This window comes from Ictidomys tridecemlineatus, chromosome 10 (genome assembly GCF_052094955.1).
Source record: "Ictidomys tridecemlineatus isolate mIctTri1 chromosome 10, mIctTri1.hap1, whole genome shotgun sequence".
NCBI classification, from domain to species: Eukaryota; Metazoa; Chordata; class Mammalia; order Rodentia; family Sciuridae; genus Ictidomys; species Ictidomys tridecemlineatus.
The window spans coordinates 13,123,164-13,141,467 of NC_135486.1; the positions used below are offsets into that span (position 1 = coordinate 13,123,164).

General features: G+C 32.9%; 1 protein-coding gene and 1 long non-coding RNA gene across 2 annotated transcripts in view; one reads left to right on the top strand and one right to left on the bottom strand.

Annotated features, from left to right (window-relative positions):
• The window catches only part of LOC144367132 (uncharacterized), a 202,199-nt gene that overhangs the window by 148,123 nt on the left and 35,772 nt on the right, over window positions 1-18,304 (bottom strand). The gene's annotated exons all lie outside the window — the stretch shown is intronic.
• Window positions 1-18,304, top strand: part of Xpr1 (xenotropic and polytropic retrovirus receptor 1) — a 172,492-nt gene that overhangs the window by 108,759 nt on the left and 45,429 nt on the right. The window contains exons 5-9 of the mRNA XM_078022430.1: window positions 354-503; window positions 943-1,026; window positions 4,994-5,075; window positions 12,658-12,848; window positions 13,060-13,239. Coding sequence (XP_077878556.1) covers window positions 354-503; window positions 943-1,026; window positions 4,994-5,075; window positions 12,658-12,848; window positions 13,060-13,239 — 687 coding nt within the window. The remainder of the gene's footprint in view (window positions 1-353; window positions 504-942; window positions 1,027-4,993; window positions 5,076-12,657; window positions 12,849-13,059; window positions 13,240-18,304) is intronic.

Sequence of the window (18,304 nt, forward strand, 5' to 3'; positions counted from 1 at the left end):
GGGGAGGACACAATCCAGTACACAGCACCAGAGTACTATTCTTTAAAAAAAAAAAAAAAATGTTTTCAGTTTAGGTTTTTAGTTAATTTACTTGGAAGGGAAATTGTTGGTAGTTCAGTATCTCTTTGTGTTACTAATAACATACTACTTTGAAACGAGTGAGTGAAATAAGACAGAAGAATCTTATCCTTTTAGTAGTGAGTACTTTTATGAAAACATTGCTATCTCCCTGGGTACTCAATCTTTATCCAGTCACCTCTGACAGTGCTTAGTGATTTTTATTTTTCATCTTTTTTGATGATAAAGAATTACAGTTGTATTTCTGATTTTTTTTGTTGTTGTTGTTGTTGTAGAATTTGAATTTTACAGGGTTTAGAAAAATCCTTAAAAAGCATGACAAGATCCTGGAAACTTCTCGTGGAGCAGATTGGCGAGTGGCTCATGTAGAAGTGGCTCCATTTTATACATGCAAAAAAATCAACCAGCTCATCTCTGAAACTGAGGTATAATAATCCTACCTTTTTATACACGTTTTCAATAATATTCATGTCTTACTTGAAACAAAGAGGTCTGTATTTCTATTCTTTTGTAAATAGTTGTTAGCTTTGGATATGTATAGTCTTACTTGTGATTTGTCTTCTTTTGCTGTATGTCAGTGTACATTAATCAAGAGGTTATCAAAATATAATTTATAAGAATGGTACAGAATTATCTATGCATTAATAAAGTATAGAATAACTTGTGGGGGCTGAGGATGTGGCTCAAGCAGTAGCACGCTCGCCTGGCATGCGTGCAGCCCGGATTCGATCCTCAGCACCACATACAAACAAAGATGTTGTGTCCGCCAACAACTAAAAAATAAATATTAAAATTTTCTCTCTCTCTCTCTCAAAAAAAAAAATAGAATAACTTGTGTTGAAATTTAATAATTTGTTTCTTTAGGCTGTAGTGACCAATGAACTTGAAGATGGTGACAGACAAAAGGCTATGAAGCGTTTACGTGTCCCCCCTTTGGGAGCTGCTCAGGTTAGTATTTGCTTCTGCTTGTTTAATAATCAGCACAATCTGATTGTTAACTGGCATTATTACCTTACATTTTTTTGAGCCAAAACTTATAAATAGTTGTTACTATTGTTGTTCAAGTTTTTAAACAACTAGATGTCAGCTTTTGCTTCATGACAAATTTAAATTCCTTCCGGCTTTTCTGTTATTCTGTACTCCTTCTCTTGTTTACTCCTATTAATGTGAACTTCTTGGTCTCGCTAAACCATTAAGATGAGATTTTTTGATGGTATGGAAGGTTTAGATAATGAAACATGACTGTATCAGAAACAAGTCTTAATAAATTTAAAAGAATTTAACTGATACAAGGTATCCTCTGTGACCAGAGTGGAATTGAACTAATAACAGAAAGAACTTCCAAAACCTAATAAAAGATATCTATGAAAAAACCTAACTATCAAACTTAGTGGTATAACACCAAGAACTTACTCCCCATGACTAGAAATAAAAATACATATTTACTCTTACTACTATTAATCCAACATTGTACTGACTTAGCCAGTGTGATATGGCAAGAAAAAGAAATAAAAGGCATTCAGATTTTTATATAGAAATACATATTTTACATTATGTGTTTCTATATAGATAGGAAGAAGTGAAACTGGTGAATTGGGTTTTTGTTGTTTGTTGGTTTTGCCAGTAAAAAAATCCAGTGTAAATTTTCCCCATGTAAAAAATCCAGTGAATCTATAAAATAGCTATTAGAATCAATAAGAGAGTTCAGCAGGATTACAGAATACAGTATCAATTTACAAAAAAAAAAAATCAGTTGTACATCTGTGAATTAGGAAGAATAATTACAAATCACTGGGTGTGGTGGAGCACACCTGTAATCCCAGTGGCTTGGGAGGCTGAGGCAAGAGGATCACTAATTCAAAGCCAGCCTCAGCAATGTCGAGGCACTAAGCAGCTCAGTGAGACCCTGTCTATAAATAAAATACAAAATAGGGCTGGGGATATGGCTCAGTGGTCAATTGCCCTTGAGTTCAATCCCCAATACCAAAAAAAAAAAAAAATTACAAAACCAAAACTTTTTAAATAATTCTATTTATAATATCATCAAAATAGGAAATATTTTGGAGGAATTCTAACAAAAGATGTAAAAGATCTTTATATTGAAAACTATAAAACATTGTCAACCTAAATGAGAAACATATCATGTTCATGTAGATTTAATGGATATACCCAGTATTTTTAAGATGTTATTTCCTAAATTGATTTATAGATACCAACAATTCAGCTTTAAAAGTTTAGCAGGCGGCATTTTTTGTGTATGCATATAAAAATTGGCAAGCTAGTTTTAAAGTACATATGGATATTCAGGGGACCTAGAACAGCCAACACAACTTTGAAACAAATAAGTAAGAAGATCACACTACCTACCTTGTATCAGAGCTTATTATTAAAACTGCAGTAATCAAGAGTGTGAGCCAAGCATAGTGGCACACACTTGTAATCCCAGTAGCTCGGGAGGCTGAGGCAGGAGTTTGGCCAGCCTCAGCAACTTAGCGAGACCCTAAGTAACTTAGTGAGATCCTGTCTCAAAATAAAAAATAAAAATGGTCTGGGGATATGGCTCAGTAGTGAAGTACCCCTGCCTGGGTTCAATCTCTGATACTAATATCACACTTTTTTTTTTTTGGTATCAAGGTGGGCAAATACTTCAATGGAACAAAATAGAGTCCAAAAATAGAGTAACATAGTCATATATGAGCAACTAATTTTCAATACAAAGAAGCAGGTCATTAGAGAAAGAACAGTGTTTTGAACAAATTGGATTTTATATGCAAAAAAAAAAATCGAACTTTTACCCATATTTTACATTATGTGTTTCTATATGTACCATAGCCCTAAAAGAAACTTAAAACTATAAATTCTAGAAGGACATGTAAGAGAAAATCCTAGTGATTTTTGGTTGCTCAAACTTACACTTTTTAAAAGACACTGTTAAGGGCTGGGGTTTTAGCTTAATAGTAGAGCGCTTGCCCCGCACTCATGAGGCCCTGGGTTCAATCCTCAGCACCACATATAAATAAATAAATATATAAGAGAATTCACTGTTAAGAGGATGAAAAGGAAATCGGTGGACTAGGATAAAATATTTACAAAACATATCTGATAAAGGTCTTGTATACAAAATATATATAAAGAACTCCAGTACTCAATAATGAAAACAACTTCCACTGGGCAAGACCTGAACAGATACTTCATAAAAAATATACAGGTGGAAAATTAGTATATCACGAGATGCTTAATATCATTAGGCAATAGAAAAGCACAAATTAAAACGACAGTGAGAAAATACCTATTAGAATGACTAAAATTAAACAGTCATATTAAATATTAGAGGAACAGGAACTCTCTCATCTCATATCCCTGGTAGAATGTAAAATGTTACTACCACATTGGAAAACTGTTTAGCATTTTCTTAAAAAGTTAAATAGATGGGCTGGGGATGTGGTTCAAGCGGTAGCGCACTCACCTGGCACGCGCGGGGCGCTGGGTTCCATCCTCAGCACCACATAAAAATAAAATAAAGATGTTGTGTCCACCGAAAACTAAAAAATAAATATTAAAAATTTTTTAAAAAGTTAAATAGACACCTACCATATGATCTAGCTTGCCTAGCATGCGGGAGGCACTGGGTTTGATTCCTGGCACCACATAAAAATAAACAAATAAAATAAATGTGTCCATCTACAACTAAAAAAAATATTTAAAAAAAGATGGGCTGAGGTTGTAGCACAGTGGTAGAGCGCTTGCTCAGCATGTGTGAGGTACTAGGTTCAATCCTCAGCACCACATAAAAATAAATAAAGGTCTATTGGCAACTAAAAAATAAAAATATATATTTGGGGACTGGGGCTCAGAGGTAGAGCACTTGCCTAGCATGTGTGGGGCACTGGGTTCGATCCTCAGCACCACATAAAAATGAAATAAAGTTATTGTGTCCACCTACAACTAAAAAATATTTTAAAAAAATAAGATGAGTAATAAGCATTATATAGGTTTATTTTATTTATCATTTCTTATAATCCAAATACATTAAATACATTCCTTTGTATGTATATGTTGAATCATTTTTGAAACTAAAGATAACTTTTTTTTTTTTAAGATTTATGACCATCTTCCTTTTGGATGCTTTCATTATGAAACTATTAATTCAGATATCTGTTACTGAAAAAGATCAAAGTTTCAATGTTTTTTTGGGGAGGAGAGGGGTTAAAGTTTTTAGAAAATATTTAAAATATAGGAAGTATAATATCACCTCTGAAATGTCCATAAGATTATCTGTGTTTCTCATCTTTTATGTTTAAAATCTCAGATACTTTCTGTTCTTTATTTTTAGAAAATAGTAGTTTTGAAGGCATTTATAAATATAATATTAAATTATAATAAAGAAAAATATTACTTGAACCTGCACACTCTGAGTATTCTGATATACCAGTTTGTCAAAAATCTCTAGTATGTCTTGAAATTTTTACTTAAAATTATCCTAATATAATAATTAAATACTAGCAGAAAATTCATGAAATAAATGTTTAGTTTTAATTATTCTCTAATTATTCATAGTACCAGATATGTAAGCTCTGAGTAATAATGACTTGGGAAATTTTAGAGGTATGTACATTGGAAAAATAAAATGACGTTTTAAATCTCATTAGAAAACTGCAGTATATATGTAATTTGATGCCTAAGATTATAATCTTATTTCATGACTCAGGTTTCTGTGAAAGAATTCAACTGGCAACTCTGTAGTTATTTATAGGGTAATGAGGGGTGAATGATTCTCTGGTTCACATTATAAAAATTCAGATCATAATGTACTATTTCGTGATAAAATTTTGAGGCTTATTACTATTGACTTACAGCATATAAGTAATGAATTTGATTTTTTTTTTAATTTACACTTCTGTTTTTCTGCTTACAGCCTGCACCAGCATGGACTACTTTTAGAGTTGGCCTATTTTGTGGAATATTCATTGTGTTGAATATTACCCTTGTGTTTGCAGGCAAGTAGTTTAAATTTTGAATTAATTCTGTGTCAAATTCTGTTCCTCTGTAAAGAATCAAGTGTACATCTACCAATGTTACTGAAAGAAATTTGTCAGGGATAAGTATTTTTTTTCTTACAAATTTAAGAGCAAGTAATCATGATGTACCTCAGGAGTCATAGAATTAGGTTTATGATAACTGGATTATTAATAAAAGTAAATTCTGTTCAGTAATGTTTGCAAAGAAATATGATTTAAAAATAGACATTACTATATAAATATCCATGATATTCCATTTTGGATTTTTAGTAATCATAATAATACCTGAACAAAGACGGTTCATATACTATCACACTATTCCTATTCTTGATTTGCAGGGTATATATATAAAATTTTTGTATTTAAAGTTCCAAGCATATATCAGATATTTGAGAAATAATTTGCAGAGTTCATTATTCCTCATAATCATTCTTCTTAAGACTGTCTGTTTTACATTATGAAATTATAACCCAAAAGTTCTAATGCTTTTGGAGAACATATGAACTTTACCTATTAATAGTGTGTTTTTACCTGTATTTGAATTCTTCTGACTTGTTACTAAAAATTAACTTTAATAAGTATTATACACCTAAGCTTATGATTTAATATATTGATGTAATTTATAATAACATTTTAAGCTTGTTCTGTTTCTTTAGGTTGAACACCATCTATATGTTTACGATACATGGAAATTGTATAAAAATCTAAGTCTAGATTGTCTAGCTAGCTGTTGTGGAAAAAACGAAAGGTCTGCCTGAGTTTTGGTCCCAGCTCCACTGTTTGTTAGTTGTTTTGGCTTTAAGGACATTCCTTAACTTTTTAAAAACAGTTTTCTCATCTGTTAAATGAACTTAATATATTAAATTTACAGGGTTGTTTTAGACTTTATTCATTTATTCAACAAATAAATTTTATGTGTCTCATGATTATACTTGATACCTGTGAAATAGAAAAGAAAATCACTTTCCTTATGAACTTTGTTGTGCTAAAGAGATTAAGGTATGTATTAAAACAATAATAATACACTGTAAGATTGAAGATGTTAAATATTTTAGCAGTTCAAAAGAACAACTGATTACTTTTTTTTTATTAACTTTTTTGTGTGTATTATTTGGTGTTGAGGATCAAAACCAGTGCCTCACACATGCGAGACAAGTGTTCTACCACTGAGCCACAAGCCCAGCCCAACAACTGATTATTTTTATTTTTTTAATTTTGAAGGGGAGTGGGTACCAGGGATTCAACTCAGGGGCACTTGACCACTGAGCCACATCCCCAGTTCTATTTTGTATTTCATTTAGAGACAGGGTCTCACTGAATTGTACCTCACTTTTGCTAAAGCTGGCTTTGAACTCACAAACCTCCTGCCTCAGCTTCCCCAGCAGCTGGGATTACAGGCATGTGCCACCAAGCTAGCCCTGATTACTTTGAAATGAGAACATTAGGGAAGGTTTTATGGAAGAAAGGGAATTTATGCTAGACATTAATGGATTAAAGGCATTCCAAGAGGAGGAAAGAAATGATCATAGTTAGTTGATCCTGGGTAACGGAGTTACACAGGAGGAGCAAATGGTTATCAAAGAGAAAAATGATAAATGCACCTAGGGTGCAGCAGGGAATGTTAGTTGAAAAGGGTGAAAATCTGGCTTTGGTAACAGTTCATAGGGATCAGATAAGAAGTGTTAGTAAAATATGCTTTTAGTTGCAGAGTAGTACATCAATAAAAAGTATATGTGGTATTTGTGGTGGAGGTTGTTATTTCTGTTGGAAAACACCTTTAATCATTTGAGAGTAGAATTGTTTTTTATTTCCAAGATGCTATGGTGGTATTATCATCATCATAGTTAAGTATGACATAAGAAAAAACAAACTTCTTTCTTTTCATTTTTTTTAAAAGAAAGGTTTATCTTTTTAATTCAGGACAATCTGAGGTTTAGTTTTGTATAGTAAGTATAGAATATTTTTGTGATACAATTTTGTGTTTTTTTTAAATGTATGTGATTTATGCATTTAGTGTTGTACATTGTATTTTCTCACCTCAGAACCTATCTCTGTTTGATCTTTGTGTGTCTTGCTGGGGGGGGCGGGATAAATATTGTGAAAACCAGCTGTCAATCCTTATTTGTCTCACAGCTGGTGCTCAGAAGATAAGTGTGGAGAGTCTCAAAGAAACACAGCAGTAATAATGCATGTACAAGCATGAGTTTTTTTTTTTCAGCACTCACATCAAAAAAATTATGTGCATAATTGCTATGGTTTCTCAAGGGGAGATGACCTGGTGTTTGATAATTTGTTTGAAAAATCACATATTCCAGAATTTAGTTTCTTGGAAATTATAAGTTTTCTATATAAATTTTTAAAAACTTCTTTCTCTTACAGATTCCTAGTAACCTTAATTTCATATAATAACAATATACCATATTTCACTTATTAGTATGACCATTTATGGTAGATACAAGGGTGTGAAGTAGGCACTTGTATACTAGTGGTAATAATGTTAATTGTTGTGATCTCTTTAGAGGGTAATTTGGTAGTCTATGTAAAAAGTTTAAATACAGTTAAGTAATTTTATTTCTAGAAATTTAACCCACAGAAATACTTGTATTTGGTTGAAAAAAAAATATATCCAAGGAGGTATTCACTGCCATTTTATTTATAATAGCAAAATCCTAGAAACCACTTACATATCTTTCAGTCATGAACTGTTTAAATGAATTATATTGTCCTTGTACAATGAAATGCAATGGAGATATTAAAATAAAGGAGATAGTGGTAGAAGTGAAAATGGACATAGCACTTTGGAGAACCCTTTGGCACTGTTTACCAAAACTGAATATATAGTAACCTATGATCCAGCTCTAATAATAGAAATGCCTACGTATTTTCACCAAAAGGACATGTATGAGAACATTAATAACACTACTGTTTATAATTATCCCCAAACTGGAAACAGGCCTAATTTCATCAGCCATAGAATGGATAAATTATAGTACATCTGTGCCCAGTGGAATAGTATATAGTGGTGAGAATAATTAAATTTAACTACATATAAGAACATGGATGAATCTCAGATATTGAACAAAAGAAGCCAGACACATCTGGGCATGGTGGTACACACGAGTAATTCCATCTCGACTTGGGAGGCTGAGGCAGGAGGAGCACAAGTTTGAGACCAACTTGGGCAGCTTAGCAAGATACTGTCTGAAAAATAAACTAAGAAGGGCTCTGAGTTCAATCCCTAGCACCACCAAAAAAAAGAAGGATTGGGCATATAGTTCAGTGGTAGAGTACTTGCCTAGGATGTGTAAGGCCCCTGGGTGCAATTTCTAGTTCAATGTTAGAAAGGATTATGTTTACCCTTGGAATGGATAGCACCATGAAAGAGGATATACAGTGGGCCTTGGAATGCTACAGTGTACTGTACTGTTTTTTCTTCTGGTTCCTAATATACTTTCCCATTTTTCATTATACTGTGTACTTATGATTTATCTATTTTTCTACATGCATGTAACACTTGAACTTTACGTTAGAAAGGAATTTATGTACTGATACGGTCATTCCAGAGTATAAGTGAATAAAGCAAGTTTTAGAACATGTGTAGCATGCTTCCTATTGTATCTGGTGAGTTTTTGTTTGTTTGTTTGGTTTTTTTTAGAGAGAGAGAGAGAGAATGAGAATTTTTAATATTTATTTTTTAGTTTTCGGCGGACACAACATCTTTGTTTGTATGTGGTGCTGCACATACAAACAAAGATGTTGTATGTGCAGCACCACACGCATGCCAAGCGAGCGCGCTACCGTTTGAGCCACATCCCCAGCCCAGAGTTGTTTTGTTTTTAAAGTTATTCAGTGACTATTTCTCTGTACATTAAGAATTTCTTGGAAGATAATAAACAAAATTGTTAACCTCCAGGAAAGGGGAATAGGACCTAGAGCAAGAAGAGGCTTCTTATCTCCTTTCTAATGATTTGAGGAGCTTTTTCTCAAATACAAAAAAAAATAATTTTAAAATTGTTCAAAAATTTTTTAATGTTCTTTTAAAGAAAACTGATTTGGCAACTTGGTACAGTAAAGAGAAGACTAGTTTTTTAAAAAGTTTTAGGATAAGCCTCTGTTTTATTTTGTTTTTTTGTAAGCACATATTACTTTCTATACAATATAACCCTATTATTAAAAGTGCAGGCTTTGGAGCCACATTGCCAATATTAAATCCTTGTGGCCCTAGGCAAGGAACCTAATTTAACTAAGCCTCAGTTTCTTCATGTATCTGCTAAGGAAAACCAATTTAGAGTGTTGCTGTGAGAATTAATGAAATTATTCATGTACTACACTGAGCACATTGCTTAGCCCAGAATAAATGCTTTATGAATGTTAGGGTTTTTTAATTAAAAATTCATAAAGCCATGGAGAGTTTGAAATGGAGCAATATATATGTTTTATTTTGTGGAACAATGAATCACAGAGATGATATCCTTATTCTTAAAAGAATGATGCTAATTCATTCTGTTTTTTAATATGTTGGAATTTCCCAGATTATCTATTATTATCCTAGCAAGAATTTTTGTGGTTTAATCTCCAGTACCTTTACAAAATGTTGCTTCAGAAAGAAGTTAATCTATATTCTTAGATTTTATATTTTGAGCAATTTGAAGTTTCTGGTCTTTGATTAATAACTTGACTATGAATCATTAAGATTGTGATGTGTATTTTGAAACTAAATCAGTTCACAAGATGTAGTTTTATATTTTCATTCAAAAGTCTTTATCTTTTAAATTTATTATTTTACAAATAATCCTTGGTATTTTGTTGCTGTTTGTTTTGTTTTACTAACTTTCTTACCAGTTGTGGAATTCAAGGATATTATTTTATTCAAGATCATAGTTACTAAAAGCTTTAGAGATTTTCCAGTTTTTATACTATTAAGTAGAACTTAATAGGGTTTTTTTAGGGTGGGGAGGTTACCGAGGATTGAACCCAGGAGTGCACAACCACTAAGCCACATCCCCAGCCCTATTTTGCATTTTGTTAAGAGACAGAGTCTCACTGAGTTACTTAGTGCCTTGCTTTTGCTGAGGCTGACTTTGAACTCTCAATCCTCCTGCCTCAGAGTCCCGAGCTGCTGGGATTATAGGTGTGCACCCTGTGCCAGACTGCATTTAGGTTTTATTAATATGTATTATATTTTCCTGTTCATGGAAATTTCCTTCATATGTGGAGCAGAACACTCCAGCTATTAGGGCTATAAATACTTGAGTAAGCTATTTAGCTTTCTTTTATCCATGACCACAGATGCGAACTAGATACAGTTAGAAAATTTTGAATCATAATCTATCACAACTACTAGTTCAGAGCATGTGCCTAGCATTGGAGTTAGTAATGTCATCTTCAGCTGTATCTATTACTTTTCCCTCTGCAATTATTTTTATTTATTGGGATGAAATTCATGTAATATGAAATTAATCATTTTAAAATGAACAGTTTAGTGGCATTGAGTACATTGACATTCTTTTGCAATCTAACTAAACATTTTCATCACCCTAAAAAGAAACCTCACTCCTGAATTTCTCTCCTCACAGCTGCTAACAACTACCAATCTTCTTTCTGTCTCTATAAATTTAACTATTCTGGATATTTTATATAACTAGAATCATATAATATGTGGTATTTTTCTATGGCTTATTTCACTAAATATGTTTTCAGGATCCATTAGCATGTGTCAGTACTTTATTCCTTTTGTGGCTGAAAAAGGTTCCATACCACAATTTGTTTATATACAGATATTTGGATTAGTTCTACCTTTTGGCTTTTGTGAATGATACTGCTGCAAACATGGATCTAACTAGATTTGAGTACATTTTTAACATTCTGAGAACCCACCAGACTCTTAACTGTAGAAGCAACACCATTTTCATTTCCACTAGCAGTTTATAAAGCTTCTGTTTCTGTATATTCTCACTAAAACTTGTATTTTCCATATATTTTTGTTGTTGTTGTTGTGTTCTTTTTAAGATATATGTGACAGTAGAGTGTATTTTGACATATTATACATACATAGAGTTTAACTTCCCATTCTTGAGGTTGTACGTGATGTGGAATTACACTGGTTGTGTATTCATATATGAACATTGGATAGTTATGTCAGATTAATTCTATTGTCTTTCCTGTTCCCATCTTTATCCCTTCCCTTCATTCCCCTTTGTCTAAACCAATGAACTTCAATTCTTCCCTTTCCTGCCCTCTTATTGTTTGTTAACATCTACATATCAGAGAGAATATTCAGCCTTTGTTTTGGTGGGGATTGGCTTATTTCATTTAGCATGATAGTCTTCAGTTTCATCCATTTACCAGCAAATGCCATAATTTCATTTTTCTTTATGGCTGAGTAATATCCTATTGTGCATACATACCACATTTTCTTTATTCATTCATCTGTTGAAGGGCACCTAGGCTCGTTCCATAGCTTGGCTATTGTGAATTGAGCTGCTATAAATATTGATGTTGCCGCATCACTATAGTATGCTGATTTTAAGTCCTTTGGGTATATGCCGAAGAGTGGGGTAACTGGGTCATTGGCTGGTTCCATACCAGGTTTTGTAGGGAATCTCCATACTGCTTTCCATAGTGGTTGCACCAATTTACAGTCCCATCAGCAATGTATGAGTGTATCTTTCCCATATACCTACCAACATTTATTGTTCCTTGTATTCTTGATAATTGCCATTCTAACTTGGGTAAGATGAAATCTCAATGTAGTTTTAATTTTCACTTCTCTAATTGCTAGAGATGTTGAATTTTTTCTCATATATTTGTTGACTGATCGTATTACTTCTTCTGTGAAATGCCTGTTCAGTTCCTTTGACCATTTATTGATTAGGTTATTTGTGGGGTTTTTTTTGTGTTAACTTTTTTTTTTAAGTTTGTTTATATATCCTGGAGATTAATGCTCTATCTGAGGTGCAGGGGGCAAAGATTTATTTTATACAGCAACTCTGTGAGGTAGATATTACTCTATCTAGTTTGATGGTGGAGAAAACAAATCCAAAGAGGAAAAATGAAAAGAAAAGCAGGGAGGGATCTCATGAAAACCAAAGGGAGACCAGTAGAGGAAAGGAAGCAGGGAGTAAGAGGTGGGGAAAGAGGGGAGAAATGCCGGGGAGTGATATTGGCCCAATTATATTGTATGTGTACATGTATGAATGGGTATCAAGAAGTCTCATCATTATGTGCAACTGTAGTTCACCATTAAGACAATAAAACCAAAGAGTTTATAGCATACCCAAAATACCCAACTGACAAAGCTGATTTTATGATTCTCAGTTATTTCACCATACCTCACTCTAATATAAGAAACCAGTGGAATAAAAAAAATATTGTAATAATATTCTACAGAGTAAAATAAGGAAGGGAAAGAATCTGGAGGCAACTTTATCAGGCTCTTGAAATAAAATAGGTATGGGTTTTATTTATGAAAAATTCCTCGCGGAGTCTTTGAAAATGAAGAAAATAACTAAAGGAGACTTTTTGGGTTTTATAACTAACTAATATATTAATATTCTTTCAGCTATTTTTAAACTTGAAACAAATCAAAGTATATGGCCCTTGGTAAGAATCTATCGGGGTGGCTTTCTTCTGATCGAATTCCTTTTTCTACTGGGCATCAACACGTATGGTTGGAGACAGGCTGGAGTAAATCATGTGCTCATCTTTGAACTTAATCCAAGAAACAATTTGTCTCATCAGCATCTCTTTGAGGTAATCAAAGCAAGACATTAGACCCGTGAATGTAGTTTGCTTTATATGTATAGCTAGTTTATTAGAGTACTGAAATCCATCTTCTACTTAAAAGGAATTATTGGCTTAATTACTAATTATTTTTCTTACTTTTGTTTATTAGAGATATTTCTGAGTAATGGTAAAAATAGAAATAATTTTCTCTCTTTTTGTCTTCCTTGTCCTTTACCAGATTGCTGGATTCCTGGGGATATTGTGGTGCCTGAGCCTTCTGGCTTGCTTCTTTTCTCCAATTAGTGTCATCCCCACATATGTGTATCCACTTGCCCTTTATGGATTTATGGTTTTCTTTCTTATCAACCCCACTAAAACTTTCTATTATAAGTCCCGATTTTGGCTGCTTAAACTGCTGGTAAGTCCAGAAACTTGGTAGTATTTTTAGAATAGTATATTGGTTATTGGCTTCTTCTAAGATAAAACTAAGGCTGTGTGGTTGTACAACTCCAGAGGCACTATTCACATTGTGTCTGTGTGAGTGGCACCTCAGCTTCAGAAGCAAAGAATGTATGTAGCAGAGACTCCTCAAAGGTGTGTAGTAAGGTGGCCCTTGGAAAAAGGGCTCATGCGTTTTTCCCCTCCTCCTATAATGAAGTGGAAAGTGGTCAGATATTGAAATGATTTTGCAAATTATAGTGATTTATGAATTCATTATACAGATTATTTAACCAGCTGTGATAACATGTAGGACTTTGTCAGTTTCTTTTTTTAAAAAAAAATTGTTAAAACTATTGTGACTTTCTTGTTATTGATGTAAGTAGTCAGTACTTTATTTTAGGAAAGATTGGTTTTCTAAAACTGGTAGATTTCTTATCAGATCACCACGTTCAGTTTGAGAAACAAACTTTGATTGTTGTTTGTAATAAATATCATTTCTTCCACTTTACCTGTTTCTTAATGGTCTCCAAAATCATTTATTCTCAATAATAGGATATAAAGTTTTCCACAAAAATGATAGCTGTATGTTTTGTGGTAGCACAAAGGTAGCTCTGGGAGAGTTGTTCTGCTTACTCCTAAGTTAGGCCAGCTCTGTTTAAAAATCAATTTTAAGAATGCTGTCATATAATTACTTCTTTTTAAATTTTTAAAAAATGAACACAATACCTTTATTTTATTTATCTCTTTTTATGTGTTGCTGAGGATTGAACCCAGTGCCTCATGCGTGCTAGGCAAGCACTCTGCCACTGAGCCACAACCCAGCCAATATAATTAGTTCTTAGATTCTAAACTATAACCAGCAAGAGTGAGAATTAGTGATTAAAATGACAAGTCCCCATATAAACTTTAGAATTGCCATAATTATCTTCTCTCTTTAACCACACAAGTATAACTCCCTGAAAAATGTAGGGGTTTTTTGGATTTTGTTTTGTTTGCCTTTTTTATGTCCCTCTGGGTTAGCAGAGGAGTTGGTGGTGGTGTTTTTTATTGTTGTTGTTGTTGTTGTTGTTGTTGTTTGTTTTCTCCTTAACAGTCTATGATTTAAAAAAAAAAAAAAAAGCCAAGCATGTTAAGTACACACCTGAAATCCCACTGATTAAGGAGGCTGAGGCAGGAGGATCGAAAGTTCAAAGCCAGCCTCAGCAATTTAGCAAGTGAGACCCTGTCTCAAAATAAAAAACAAAAAAAGGTTGGAGATGTGGCCTGGTAGTTAAGCACCCCTGGGCCCAATCCCTGTTACAGACAAGTAAGTGTTTATAGCAAAGCAATGGACCTCAGATCCTTGGCTTTTATTTTCCAAAGCTGACTGAATTCTATTTGTGTTTCTTAGAGGAATTTATTCACCTTTCATCAAGATTTTTATTACAAATTGGGATTTTCTCCCATTTCATTGGAGAGTGGGGCATAAACCTTAAGTGTAATAGTACCACTAGACCCACCTTTGTCTTCTGCTTGTGGAAATTAAATGTACAAAAGCATTTTGATTAGTCATGAGAAAAATCATTCTCTTTAATACATTTTGTCAGTGGTTTTGTTTGTTTTTGCAGATAGAAGACAAATTTGAGCCTTTATTTATCTCTTGAGGTTTATAGTACAAAAAAATAAGTCATTGCCAGTTTAATATTAGATTACCTTTCTTCTTTCAGATGATCTTTCATTTTATTATTAGAGTTGGAATTTTTCAGCTGCTATTTCCACAAAAGATGTAGTATTATTCTAGTTCCAGACAGATATCTTTTAGATTATAAACACTATTGTTTCTTGCCTCAATGTGAAATCTCTGTAAAAATTATTTTAAAATGAGATTTCAATAGACTCAGAAAACTCAGGTGTTTCTATAATTACATCATTGTAACAACAGATAATAATATAGTTGTGTACATTGTGTGTGAAGTGAACATTCCCCCCTGCGTTCTTCTTTGTTTAAATAGCAAGCTGAGATTTATGCATGACCAGTTACTCTTATTAGAGAAGGGTTTCCCATTAAGTAGACATTTGTTTATGTATCTGCTGTATGTTTGTTGATAAATGAGGTCTTGTTTATGAAACAGGTTGGCAATGATGATATAAGAAGAAATAATAGAATAATAAAATGCTCCTTCAAAAAACAGTGAGATACAGAAAGCAACATTGTGGTTTGTTATTATTATTGTTATTAATGTTATTACGTATAAGTCATTTAATATCAATTGACCTGTTGACTTATTTTAATTTAAATCTCACTGAGAAATCCAGGTTTATTTTTAGTAAATTAAAAAGAATGTTTTCACTTTAGTTATGTTGTAAAGCCTCATCCTAAAATAAACTATATTTCATTAGTTCCTCTTTTTTACCCCCTCTTTTAATTTTTAGTGGGAAAAACCCATTTGTCACTTGACCATAATGGTAGGCACTGGGTGCTGTGTGTGTGTGTGTGTGTGTGTGTGTGTGTGTGTGTGTGTGTGTGTTGTGTATTTTTCCCCCAGTACTGGTGATTGAACCTGGAGCACTCTACCACTGAGCTTCATCACCAACCTATTTTTATTTTATTTTATTTTGAAACTGCGTCTCACCAAGTTTCTGAGGCTGTTCTTAAACTTGTGATCCCTTTTGCCCTAGCCACGCAGTCACTGGGATTACAGGCGTGTACCACTGCTGCAGCTGGGTTATATTCATATTTATAATGGAGTCTATGAAACTGATATATGCTATTCTTTCCCCACCTCCCAAAAAAAGATGAAAAAATTTTTTGAGATACTGACTTATTTTGATATTGATATTGTATGTCAAATTTAGTGCAGGTTGGTTTTTTTGCAGATTATTTACATCCATTAAATCATATATTCTTTTCTCTAAATCTGTATTTGCCCCAATCAGAAATCCAATTAGAAAACATAAAAAATGCCTCATATTTTCTAACAGAAACATGAACTTAAAATAGGCTAATTCATTTTTAACTTATATAATTTAGAAATCAGTTTTTAACAGTATTTTCTTTAGTTCTATAGTAAAATTTTTACATATCTATTAAAATAGAAGGCTCAGGATGTACTTCAATGGTGGGGCACTAGCCTGGCATACCCAATGTCCTGGGTTCCTTCCCAGCACTGAAAAAAGTGTATAGAGATGTATTGTTAGTTAATAAAGCATTTTATATGTAATAATTTATTTAAATTTTTTAATAAGCCCTAAGATTGGAGCTGCTAATAATCCCCATTTTTTATATATCAGAAAAATTGAACATCTTGCCTAAAATCACATAGTAAGTAATGGAGATGGGATATGAAACCCGGCCATCTGGCTCTATTGAACACTAACATTTAGCAGTTAGACCTGTTAGTCACTTTATCTAAAATACTTTATTTGATGTAGTGGATCAAAGTAGTGGAATATAAAAATCAAATTTGGAAAAGTATTTATTGACAAACCTCTAAAAAGTAGAAATTAAAACTTTGTCTTCTTATCTGTTTATTCATATTAACTTAGAAGATCATGTTAACATATTCTTTGCATAGGCTGAAAATTTCAAATCTGAAAAGCTGAAATGCTTCAGAATTCAAACTTTTCAAGCACCAACATTAAACTACTAGAAAAAAATTCTACATTTCATAGTCAAAATGCAGCCACACTAAAACTGTCATATAAAATTACCTTCAGGCTATGTGTATAAGGTATATATGAAACATAAATGAATCTCAGTCTCATCTTTAGACCTGAGTCCCATCCCCAAGATAATCTTATTACATCTATACAACTATTCCAAAATCTGAAATACTTTTGGCCCTCAAGCATTTCACATAAGGAATACTCATCCTAGACTAATTTATTATTGGTATTTTATATGTACATAGTAAAACATCAGATATTCGGAACTCTCGATTTCATACTACTACTACTCTAGAAATCTTTATCCTTTTTATCATAATCACAAAGTAGAAGTAGAGAAATTGAAAGGCCTTAGCCAGAACAAGAAAAAGGAAAGGCAAGTTACTAGATTCTCACTCAGAAGGAGAGTTCAGATAAATCTGAAATGAATTTGACTATGTGTAAATGTCAGAGTAAGTATTATCTATTTGTTTTCTCTATGTCACCTTACCTCTAACAGATGTACTTGTTCCCTTCTCTGTAAGTCCAGGGTAGTATATGTCTATCTCTATTACAGCACTTACTATATGGTGTTATAATTTTATGTCTGGGTATTTATTTGCTCACCTAGACTGTGTGTTTTTGAAGATAGAGACTATGTTTTATTTATCTCTACCTCCACAATGCCTGACATAGATACTTAATAAGTCTTTGTTAAATGCATTAATGACTATAACTGCATTCTTTCCTTCATTAGTTGTCTTAAACCAACATTTACTACTCCCTCATTTCTTCCTCTTTTCATCTTCTGTAAAAATTTCCCTTCCTCTCATTTTTATTTTCATACCAGTCTTTTTTTCTAGGCTATCTCTCCATCCCTTGGCTTCTTGTTTAATGCATTATCTTTTGCTGCTTCTCCTATGGAGACTTTCTATATCAGCCATGTTTTGAGGATGAGGTTGACAGATTGTGAGAGAATGTCTTTATGTCAGAAGAATTTTCCCTAGGCTATGAATTTCACTAAAGTCTATAACTAGAGATTGAGTAAATTTGGGCTGGAGTTGTAGCTCAGTGGTAGAGCGCTTGCCTAGCATGTGTGAGACACTGGGTTCGATTCTCAGCACCACATATAAATAAATAAAATATAGGTCTGTTAGCAACTAAAAATATATTTTTATTTTTTAAAAAGAGATTGCGTAAACTTCCTGGGTTTTTTTTTTTTTTTTTTTTTTTTTTGGCTTTAATATCCTTAATTATCCTCCTGTCTTTCTCTTTGGTCTTTAAGTCTATCCTGTACCCTATAGTTTCTTAAAATATTATAAAAACTGGCACCAGAATCTCTACTTGCATAGATAACTACCATCCCACACTACCCTACAACACCCATCCAAAAGAATTTTCTGTATCTGGAGCTTATG